Source organism: Talpa europaea, assembly GCF_964194135.1.
Source record: "Talpa europaea genome assembly, chromosome: 4".
NCBI lineage: Eukaryota > Metazoa > Chordata > Mammalia > Eulipotyphla > Talpidae > Talpa > Talpa europaea.
Window position 1 is genome coordinate 126,054,934 of NC_140070.1, and position 12,305 is coordinate 126,067,238.

At 38.8% G+C, this 12,305-nt stretch overlaps 1 protein-coding gene across 2 annotated transcripts in view; it reads left to right on the top strand.

Annotated features, from left to right (window-relative positions):
- The window catches only part of NCEH1 (neutral cholesterol ester hydrolase 1), a gene marked incomplete at its 5' end in the record, with an annotated part of 59,860 nt that overhangs the window by 32,853 nt on the left and 14,702 nt on the right, over positions 1 to 12,305 (top strand). The window contains 2 exons of one of the 2 annotated variants that reach the window (XM_084231934.1): positions 9,844 to 10,072; positions 12,184 to 12,253. In XM_084231934.1, the coding sequence (XP_084088060.1) occupies positions 9,844 to 10,072; positions 12,184 to 12,253 (299 nt within the window). Of the gene's footprint in view, positions 1 to 9,843; positions 10,094 to 12,183; positions 12,254 to 12,305 lie in introns of both variants that reach the window. The other variant, XM_084231935.1, reaches the window with a different exon arrangement.

A 12,305-nucleotide genomic window follows, 5' to 3' on the forward strand; every position in this document is an offset into this window, starting at 1 on the left:
CTTTGTCAGTCTCAGGACTGGAAGCCAGATTGTAATGGGTTTCTTTCAAAAAGGACAGTCTTTAAAAGTCACTGTCTTCTGTAGGCTAAAAACAGAACTGGTCTCAACAGAAATCAGTTCTATTTACAGGTAATGCGCTCAACTTTTCTCCTTATTTCTAATAAACTGACCTGTTAGAGCCTCTCCCAAGACCAACCCTTCCATCTTTACAGATCCCATCTCGTCCACATCTTCCATGGTCTCAATTCATTCATTTTTTTTCCTCTGTAACCATCGTCTCTCCTTATTCATAGGTTCTTTTCACCAGAAGCATACTCAATGATCTCTTTTTTTTTTTAAATAGAGGCATGTTTTATTTATTTGTTTGTTTTTTGTTTATACATGCACTGGGTACAGTCAGAAGCGCGGGAGGGTGAGAGAATTCACCAGAGCCAGAGCAGGGAGCAGAGCAGGCAGAAGGACCGAAGTACACTGCTGAGGGGAGCAGCGGGCGGCAGGAGAGGTCTGTGCGCCATGTGGGACCCTCCTCTGGTGGCCGGGGAGCTGCTGGGGATCGAACCGGCACCGCAGAGGCCGTGGGCAGCTTCGCAACCCAGCGCTCAACCGCTGCGCCACCGGGGAGGCCCTACTCAATGATCTCTTATCTTAAAAAAAAGCAAACAGGTTTTCCTTACTCTTTCTTTGGGCTATCATCCTACTGTTTTCCTTATCTCTACAAACAGTCAAAGTGTCCAAGTACATTCACCACCTTTATTTCTTCATTCTCACTCATCTGACTACCCATTACAATCTGGCTTTCAGCTTCCTAGCTCTAAAAAAAACTGCCCTTATGTGGCTCACCAAAGACCCCAGGCCCACTGTCAACACTAGTGACACCTCACTGCAGGCATTTAACATTAACTTGCACATTTTTGAAACTCTTTTCCTTCACTTCACCAGTCTTTTGTTTCCCTTGCCACACTAAGAATTGATTCCTCCTTATTTTAGGGGGTGGGATGCTATAATCTTTTAATGATTGGCCTTCCTCTTCTGCCCACTGTCTGTTTAAATGATGGGGTTCCCAAGATTTTAATTTTTTATTTTATTCAACTTTACAATTCCTGCTATCCCTGAACAAATCTCTGGTGGAATTTACCATATGATCCAAAGCCTTCCAGAAATCTTGTTAGACTGTCCCGCCCTTTCATCAGAGTTGAGTTAGATTAGCGATACAGTCCCTAGCAAGTGAAGGACTGTTTTTTATCCTTGTAACCTGGTGGGATAGGAAAGGGGACTTTGATGCCTTCCCGTCGTTATGGGAGGAGGGAACTGTTGAACACTTCTAAAGCAAAGCATGGATGGCAGGAGAAGTGTTGAACATTTGCCCCTCAATCATAAACATCTTTGTTTCCAGACCCTTCTCTCTTTCTCCAGCCTACTGATCATTTATTAAAATTCTCACCTCAGTCGATAATGTCTTCAGACAGCCTGTCTCTTCTCACCCAGTCTGGGTTATATGTCCTTGTACTCTAAGTTATATATCTCTATTTTTTTAAAAAAGATTTATTTACTTATGCATACAAGAACTGGGGTATAGGTCAGAGGTGTGGAGGGTGAGAGAATTCACCAGAGACAGAGTGGGGAACAGAACAGGAAGATCAACTGAAATACACTGCTGAGGGGAGCAGAGGGGGAGTCAGGAGAGGTCTGCTGCCCCATGTGGATAGCTCCCCAGCCTGGTGGCAATCCCATGCTCCAGAGGCTGCGGAGAACTTCATAGTGCTGTGCTTAACCCTTTGCACCATCAAGGAGTCCCTATATCTCTATTTTTTGAAGTATCATATGATGATCATCTGTTGTGTCTGGGATGTTGGCACACTTGTATGTTCCTCAGAAATATGCTTATGCTTTGTACATCCTTGTACCCCCAGTGTGTAGACCAGTTCATGGCCAAACAGGCACTTAGCAAATGTTGCTTGAATGAAAGTTGTCTTGATTTACTTAGAGACTCTCAATCATGATACACATCAAATCCACCTGGAGAGTGGGGGAAAAAATACCCATGCCTAAGGTCACACTAAATATCAAATATGATTATTAAATAGGTATAGGATATAAAAATTACCAGCATTTGGTAATTTTTAAAAGCCACCAGGTGTTTCTAATATGTTACCGGCTTTGAGAATCATTGGATGAAATGAATAAAATAGATATACTGGTGCCTGCTATAATGCATTAAATTATAACAATAACTCAATGATAGGAGGTGGGATTTGTTTTGTTAACACATGATGTGATTACAGCATAAACCACAAAGATCTAACTCTCTCATGTTGTGCTGCCATTCCAGCTTTTCTCTCAACCTCCCTCTAGTGGTGGGGAATCTGTCCAGTTATTCTCCAGAGGTGGAACATTGCCCAACTGGCTAAATTGTGTAACATGTGACATGTGCTCATAGAATATGTTGGAAGGGAATCAGCCTTGCAAGAAAATGTCTGTTATCACAGCTACATGATCTTTTATGGTTGTAAGACAACTATGCCCTTTTTTTTCTGGACTGGGCATTCAGTATTGTTTCCAAATCTCTCTATTTGTTTGCTTATTTGTTTTTTTGAGGATGGCCTTTCCAGTAGCTTCGTGGCCAACCATTTATGTATCTCTCTCCTCTCCAATCTCTGAAATGTGTTTATAAATAATTTTTTCTTTCCAGTTGACCTGTAATTTTTTTAGGATTTTGATGCTAGTCAATGCTAATCTTTGATATTTAGAATACTTTTTCTTTCTACAAGTTCTCTAAAGTAGTTATATTATTATATTTATTATATATATTAAATATTGTTATATATTACAACTATTTCCTATTTATTATATGAATAGAACTAAAAATCATTTAGAGTTTTTGGAGAACTTTATGATATCTCAGATTTACAAGATGGTATTTCCAAAGTACTCAAGTTAGTCTTAATTAATTTGCTAGACATAAATATTGACAAGTTTGCTATGAACTATAAAAGGAAATACCACTTTTATATTATTAATTATTAGTTGGTGATCATAATGAAAACAGTGATATAGTTTAATATGTGTCAGGCACTGTTCTAAGTGTTTTCTATATGTGAGCTCATTTAATCTTCCAAACAGTTCTATTTTCATTTTACAGCTGAAAAAATTAAAACACAGGAATATTAACTAAAACACATAGCCAATAAGTGGTAAAAATGAAATTTGAATCCAGGCTGTCTGGCTTCCTAGGATATACTCTTAACCAGTGTTCTATACCTGAACATATAACTTGGAAATAGATCAATTTCATATAATTGATAGAGGAAGACTGATATGGTAACACAATTTCTGAATATCACTTCACCTGACCACATTTACCACTTGGCCTGAGCAAACTTTAATGTCGGAATTCTGGAGCCTCCCTGGTGGCGCAAGGGGTTAAGATGCAACCTATGAAGCTGTCTGCAGCCACTGCAGCACGAGTTCGATCCCTGACCAGGGAGCTACCCACATGGCACAGCAGACCTCTCCTGTCTTGCCTGCTACTCCTCTCAGCAGTATATTTCAGTTGATCTGCTTGTTCTGTTCCCCACTCTGTCTGTGGTGAATCCTCTCAAACCAACCCCCCCCCCCCCCCCCCACCAATTCCCCATCCCGGCACCTCTGGCCAGTATCCCAGTTCTTGTATGCATAAATAAATCTTTTTTTTTAAAAAAAGTTGGAATTCTCAGTAGACTGTAATGGAAGGCATGGGTAGACCCTGACATGGCCAAAAGGTTGATATAGCCACTAAACATCTTAAGGGAGCAATAATCAGAGTGCAGAGCTGAGCTATCTTGCACATAGTAAAACAACAATGATAGATATTGAAAAAATTCAATTCCCACCTAGCCCCTCTTTCCTCCTGTGAAGTGCCTAAAATTTTTCTTGGCTGCTAGTAATAACTTCCTTTTTATGTATTTGGCCATTTTCAATCCCTACTTGCTTAAATTACCAAAATTTCAGTTTTTTAAAAACCCTTTTTCAAATTTGATTTCCATATTGTATTGTGATTCATTCTTAGTTTTCCTCTTGTCACTTTCTAAATTTCTCCCTTTAGATTTTTCTTTCTAACCTGCCCATGTCTATTTCCTTGACTCTATGCCTGGTCTCTTTGCTGTTGCTCCTGGATGTTACTGTTGATTGAATTGCTAGCAATTATCTCTGAGCTTTTCCTCCAGCCTGACCTCCTTGATTCTCTGGCCCTGCATTTGCTCTCTGCTGCTTGGACCTATTTAAAGGTCTCTTTGACATTCCACCATTGTCACATAAGTTCTACAGTTAAGGACATTTAATCTACCACCTTTTTTCTAGCTCTACCTTTATTCAGACTGAGTTAACTTTCACAGCAAAGGTCAGAAGTTCCAACTGGTATCCCTTAGTCCAGATTTGGTTTGCAAGCATGTTTTGTTTGGTTTATAAATAAAAATAATCTGAATCAATGCTTTAAAATCATAGGAGCTCTCCTAAAAGTTAGAGTCTCAGAGAAAGTTCAGAGAACTGTGGAAGTTTAAGGAGAGGGGGAAATTCAGGGAGCAGACAAGATTTAAATTCTTATCTACTAATTTCTCAGTTCATCTTTTACCCAGCTTTGTATTTTTGTAACGTGTACTGAAGTCTTGACATAGAATAGATGCCTATTTAATGCTTATTGAATTATAGTAATATGACTGTTGGTAGTTTTTTTTTTAAAGATTTATTTATTTATGCATACAAGAATGGGGGTGTAGGCTAGAGGTGCAAGGGGTGAGACAGGACACAGATTGGGGATCAGAATAGGCACACAGACACAGATTGGGGATCAAAATAGGCAGATTGACTGAAATACACTGCTGAGGGGAGCAGCAGGTGAGACAGGAGAGGTCTCCTGTGCCATGTGGGTTAGCTCCTTGGCCTGAATCAAACTCATGCTGTAGTGTCTGTCAATAGCTTGATAATGCTGAGCCTTAACCCCTTGCACCACCAGGGAGGCCCCATGGTAGTTTCTTGATATAAATAAACATGAGATTTTTTGTACAGCAAAAGTCTGCATTAGTGAATCTCAGTAGTCTTAAGCATAAGTCATGTAATTTGTGTGCCAATAAAAAAACTAAATCTGCATTTAAAAGTACACTAAAACTTTATAATGCTTAAAAATATGACCATAAATTTTCATGCAGTTAAATATTCCATGATTTTTTTTTTCTATAATAGGTAGGAGTGGAGCAGGATCTGGAAAGGTGAATTAAAAAGCAGTTTAACAAGAGAAATGAGCCTTTACTGGCAAAGTTGGAGAAGCACTAATGTAAAATACAAACCTTTGAATAGGAGAAATGAAACAGGTAGTGAGTTACAGTAGATGTTCTAAGTATTTAATGCGATTGGTTCGTGGTGAAATTTGACCACATCTAAGTTATTTATGTGAATGGAGTATCAGCGGGCTGTGGCTTTTCCTAAGCTTCCCCTCCCTCTTTGACATAAGCATACAAATGATCTTTGTAGAGAGAATTATTTCTATCTTTTTAACTTGTAGTCATTTCATAACGTGGTTATCAATGTGGTCCCAATAACAGATGACAATCTTGGGAAAAAAATGAGTCAGCTTCCCTGGAAACATTGGACTGTCTCTGGGTCTGTGAATCTTCAGGCAATGCTCTATTGCAATGCTTTATTGCATGAAGAATGGGTCAGAGGTATAATAATAACAATAACCAGCCCATATAAGACATAATATATGCCAGGTGTTGTCCTAGGTGCTTTTACTTTTTTTAAACTTCACAATCATTATTCCTGTTTGTTAGATGGGTATTCGAGGCACAGAGAGGCTTAATAACTTTCTGGTGACTAGTTTCTTTCTGGATAAAGCTAAGCACATCTGGTAAGTGTGGGGCGGGGGGCCGGGCTTTTCACTCAGGCACTTTGGCTCTAGTGTCTATTGACTTCATTGCTAAACGTGTCTCTTAGTTTGAGCCTTTCACTGCCAAATTCCCCTGCTCCCACACTTAATTACTTTAACTTTCCATAGGCATTTGAATTACACTTGCCCAACACTTTTATGTCTTTATTTCTGACCCCTTTCCTTGCTACCCAAGCTTTCTTTTCCATTTAGGCACAATTCAGGTGAATTGTCTCACTGGATTTCATCTCTAGACAGAAATAATTTCTTTCTTCCTTGAGCTTGTACATCCCTCTAGCTAGGCTTTTGATACTAATCTTGTATCACTAACTAACATCAACTATTTATTTACAAATCCTTCTTCTTTTCTATTTTCCTGGATTCCAGAAGATTGTCTTTCTCCTGCTTAAGTTTGCCTCCCCATAGAATATATTCTCTAATTTATATGCTGAATGAATTAACAGAGAACAAATTCATTTACAAACATAAACAACTAACATATATATAGTGGAGTATAGTTTACACTTGACTTCCTTTGATTTTTTGCTTGTCCTCTGATCTTGGGCCATAAGACTTAAGTAGGGAGCCAGGGGTCTACCTTTTTTGCTGTGTCCTTTTCCACTAAGGTGTAATGAGACCCTTATCCCTTCTGTCTCCTGAAGCAAAATTCCCCTCCTTCATCCTGGAAAGGTTATGGAGGCAAGCTTTTAAGACCTTTAACACTGCCCCAGGCACTGCAGCTGCCCAGACTAGCTCCCAACCTGTGGGTTTTTAACAGTTGGCCTGCTGCTTTGTGTGCCTGGCATTTTCTAGTTAATTACGTTTCAGGAAAATTAATTCAAGCATGTTTCTTGGGTGGATCTGAATCATATATTACAAACTCAAAGAGACAAGAAATATAACTTGAGCTACATTTTACACCTTTATTCTTTAGGTCGAACTTAATCCCAAAGAATTAGGTACCCATCCTCCCCTGTTATATTTGCTTTTAGGTTTTGGAGGGTCTTATACAATGTGCAGGCATAAAGAGAGTGGGGGGCCATCTGCATTCTATCTTCAGCTCACATCATTATTCCATGTGGTCTTTGGTGTTTGGCCCCTACAAGTTGCCCTGGGATATTATTTACTCCAATCTGTAAGATGCCTCCCTGTCCATTAATGTTCTCTCTATTCCTGTTGGGCCCATGGGAACAAATTAGAGTCTGGATAACAGACAGATTGTCCCAGATCTACCTGCAAGACACTCACACACCTCTTGCCACCTTTATGCCTTATGGGCATGTGGAATTATTCTGCTGCTCCTGTACCAACTGGAGCCTGGGGAACTCTGGGAAGTCATCCCTGCAGTCACTCTTCCCAAGGAGCTTGCCTCTGTCCAAGCTCCTGTCAGCTCATGGGGCACACTCGACCACTCTGAGATTCCATAGCCACCTCTGGGTGTGTCTGTTCCAGCGTTCGTTTTTCACTGGATATCAGATTTCAATCCATACATTCTTCATTTCCTCTCCAATACTTTCTTCTCTCTTTTCCTATTAGCTAGCTTGGAGAATCATTTTCTATTCTAAGATATTTCTTATTCTTTAAGCAAGCTTCTAATTTAATGTCCTTTTTTTTAATTCTCCAGAGGATAGAGGTTTTTAGAAATCAAAAGCAAGAAGATACCCCTGTTTCTTTGCTATTTGTTAGCACATCCTTTTCCTGAAGTAACAACTACAGAAAGACTTAACTACTGACTTTATTTGCTGGGCAGTCATGCTGTAAGGGAGTAGTGAGAAGAACCAAGGGAAACAGTAGACATTGGAGAAAATAGTTTGATGATACAATTTTATCAGGCCACACAATAGCACATAGACCTGTGAATATTATCCCATACTGGCTAGGACTCAGAACAGCTTCCTAGGTCCACACTAGACTAAACCAACATCTTGGGCCATTCTGTTTCCTTCAGCTCCCTCATAATTTCAGGAATCAGCTTCAGAGGTGGTTACTTAGTTTCTAACCTTCCCTTTTCTCCTCTTTACAAGAGTATAATAGTACCAACCTCACAGGATTATAGTCACAATTCAACAACCTACCCTAGCACTATAGGTAGTCAAGCAATGATTAACTATTATTAATAATAAGTGGCTTATGACAGATGACAGATTATCTTCATTTTCAAATTATGGAACACACTTAGTATTTTCTGTACAAGAACTAGTTTTCATTTTCTAACTTATCAGTACCATTCCAAACAATAGCACAATTTTAACACCTTCCTGGGTATTAAAATAACCCATCCACCCTTTTTTTACTGCTGCTTTTTTTCTATATAAGTAAACTGCCCATTTTCCAGTCAGCACTTCTGGCCAGTACTGTAAACAATGCCAGTAGCTGTTGAGAAACTCTGTTAATGCAAGTGATCATAAGCTAACACAGCAAAGGTGTTCTGGCACAGTATGGGCAATAAAGTCAAGTCTGTACTTTATCTTTATCCTTATGTTCAAGGATAGAGTACATAAAGGAAACTCAAGATGGATCCATCTTGAGTAAGAGAAATAATCTGTAAGATAATCACCTCTTATCTGTTTTGTAAAGACAATTCACTTATATTTTTCCTATAGATGAAGAAACTCTTATAGCTTGTAAATACTCAATACATTCTTTACCTAAAAAAAAAAGTCCAGAAAGTAACAGTCTCAACTTCCATTTCTTTGTTCATATTTTATCATTTCATGCCCATCAAACTACTTGTCTTGTAAGCAATAGAACAGAGTCTGTGTATTGTCTGTGTTCTCAACTGGTAATGCAGTTGGCAAAGATTGTGTGAATTCTGTAAATCTTAATGAATACAGTGACTCTCAGCTATGCACTGGCAGGTTTTAATATTCCCCCAAGAGACTACTACTTTCCAACAAAACTCAAATGATAATTTCCTTTTCCCAATTCACCAAAGACCTTAAGTTGGACTAGAACCCTCTGCATGTGTGTGCACATGCCTGTGAATGTGTATGTACATAGAAATGTATTTGTTTCATATCAAGAACATAAACTATTGATACCAACAGATATTTCATATTCTACAGAAGGCAGTGTTATTCTCCAGCTGTTCCTCTTCCCAGGTTTCAGAGTCACCTGGAGAGAGAGATTTTTTAAGTTCATGCACCAATGCCAAGAAAATATCCAATTACTCTTTGACATTTCTGGGGCTCTCAAGTTTGACAAGTCACTGGCTCCCAGACTGCTTCCAAATCTGTACCTTTGAAACATGGGTATTAATTCTTGCAGGAAGGTCATTTGCCATGTGCACTTAATGGAAGAGCTTGTGTGTAGGAAGGGGACTAACTTCTGCGGGGTGCTCTGCTGGGTGGACAACTTGTCTCTTCTCTTTTTGCTCAGGGCTACAGTTGACTAACTCTTCTTTTGCACACTCATTCTTGCCTTCCACTATCAAAAGAATCAGACACACACACACACACACATCTATAAACTATAAAGTACCTTTAAAGAACAGTAAATTCAAATCTTCTTTTATTTGCATGAAAATAAAATATTCTTCCATTTGTAGTATGTTGTTGGAATTATAATATGCTGAGCCAGGAAAAAAGCTAAGGGCAGAAGCCTGGAATTCACAGGTTCTAGGTTTGAATCCCAGAGCTATCACTTATCCATTGAAATGAGCAAGTTCACTTGATTTCTAAGCCTTTCTGGTTAAAATGAGACAGATCATACCGTTCCCATGTCCCTCTCAGAAGAGATTAAAAGAGTCTTGGTATGAAAAGATTTTGTAAGCTCAAAAGTGAAAGATAAATATAATTTGTTGTTGTATTAAGAGCCCAGTGAGTCCTCAAATGTAGTGGCAGTTGTAAGAATTCAAACACCTAGAAGTGGTGGGTGTGGCTCTCTTTGGTAAAACAGAGTTGATATCTGGTCTTCCTCTTTATACCCACTTCTGCCCCAACCTGCAGAGCAACCTGATACACTACCTGGGACTGAGCCATCACCTGCTTGCTCTGAATTTTATCATCGTTTCTTTCGGCAAGAAAAGCGCGTGGTCGACTGCTGAGGTGAAGGTGACCGATACTGACTTTGACGGCGTGGAAGTCAGAGTGTTTGAAGGTTCTCCAAAACCCGAAGAGCCACTGAAACGCAGCATTGTTTATATCCATGGAGGAGGCTGGGCTTTGGCAAGTGCAAGTATGTCTTGCTCACCTGCAGGTTGTTTGAAGTTATGATTGACAGTGGGAGAGATGTGTGATTGATTGAGCTTGGTGTTCTTATTGGGTAAGGAGAGGGAAGCTTTTATCTTAGATTCTTGGACAGTCTCAATTACCTCTATTGTCCCTACACAGTTATTCCTAGTGTTCCTTTTTTACTCTTGAGAGGGTCCTGTTTTGGATGATTAACTATTTGGTTACCCTCCAAAGTTTTTTGCCTGTTTGTTGTTAATTCAGGCAGACCTTTTAAAAAATATTTCCTGGGACCTAAATCATCAACTGTGTAGTTGCTAATGGTTGTTTTCTGCACCAAAACAATGTAAAGTTTCATTGGGTTAAGTATGAGGGAATTATCTGTGGCTCTTTTGTCAGTGCGCTGTAAGACATCTTTCTATGAAATAGAACAAGGATGTAAATTCATGTAAACACATGTAAATTCACCAACATTTTATCTGCTTTTGAAACCAAAGATGAAAATTTAAAATGCATGCCATCATTTAAAGAAAATTAATTTGCAAAGTTTGAGAGAATTCTAGTTAGCTTTTGATAACATTCATGAGTGGAACACATTCAAAATAGTGGACAGGGCCTCCCTGTGGCACAAGGGGTTAAGACGCAACTTATGAAGCTGTCCGCAGCCACTGCAGCACAAGTTCAATCTCCCCGGCCAGGGAGCAACACACATGGTGCAGCAGACCACGCCCATCTCACCAGCTGCTCCCCTCAGCAGTGTACTTTGATCAATCTGCCTGTTCTTTACCCCACTCTGTCTCTGGTGAATCCTCTCACCCCCTCCCCTCCCACACACACACCTCTGGCCTGTACCCCAACTCTTATGTGCATAAATGAATAAATCTTTAAAAGAAAAAAATGGCCGACAGCCAACAGAAGATTCCCAGGGGAAAATCCTCCCCAGGAGGAAGTAAGAGCCTTTGCCCTGGAGCTACTTCCTGATATTCAGCCAGGGCTTTTGGCATCCCCTAAGTTTAAAGATAATGACAACTAAAATATTTTAATACAGCTAAGACTGAAAAGCATAACATTTTGTAGTAATTGTTTCATTTAACTTCCTATTCATCATTTACTCTTTTATTTGCTGATTTATTCACATTTTCAACAAATGTTTACTCAGTATGTAGGTTTGCCCAGAACTGAAGGGTCTCTTGAGGTTCAGGACTTTCGTACTAAATCTGGACCTTTGGTCACCCTAATGTGTGCTAGGTGATGAGCAGTTAAAATAAAGGACTGAATCACCACCCTAGAAAAGACTGAGTCTGTAGCAGTAGGTTGCCATCATGCAAGACATTACACTGGAGACCAGGAAGTATAGATGCCAGGAATGGTATGAATTATAAAAGTTAACTTGAAGTTTCACATAATTTTGACTGATCATTCTTGCCAGCAGAAGAGCTTAGACTAGGGAATGCATGCAGATGGTTATGTTGTTATTCAATTTCTACTTTTAAGACTACCTTGGGAAGCCTATAAGTAAGATAATATTTGGCTTTCTGTTGATAAACTTGAGCTCTTAATTTATTAAAATTTAACAACTAAGGTATTATATTTTTACATATTAAAATTACTTCTGTCACTGTAAAACTTTGGACCCTCCTTCTAAGAACTGCTAAGACTTCCTAAATTTTCATTTGTTTTGTGTTAGTTTAAATAGAATGCCATGTTCTGCAAATAGGTGGCTTTTCTAAATCATAGCATATGAGAGTGTTAAAAGAGAAAAAATATATGGTTCTAAGGAGGTAACTGCTTAGTTGTGATTTGGGAGAGGCATACACATATGAAAAGCTACAACATCAGAATTAATGTGATGCATTGCACCTAGTCCATTATGAGATAAAATGTTTTATTAGTTAAAAGCACGTACAAAAGTATGGATTTTTCTGTTGCTTCAGAGAAGTTCCATTTATCTGATAACATTTAACTTTTGCATTTGTGCATGTAACTCTCATTTGCTTTTTATTAAAACTCTTATTATTGGTAGCTTAATTCCAAGTCTAAAAAAATCCAGTTAGGAATTTAGTAGTGAGAAGTGTTAAATAACCTATTTTATAGTGATTGCTCCTTTATCTCTTTTAGAAATCAGGTACTATGATGAACTATGTACAACAATGGCTGAGGAATTGAATGCTGTCATTGTCTCCATTGAGTAAGTAATTCATACTAGTCAAAGAAAAGAACTCATAATCATATTTTATTGA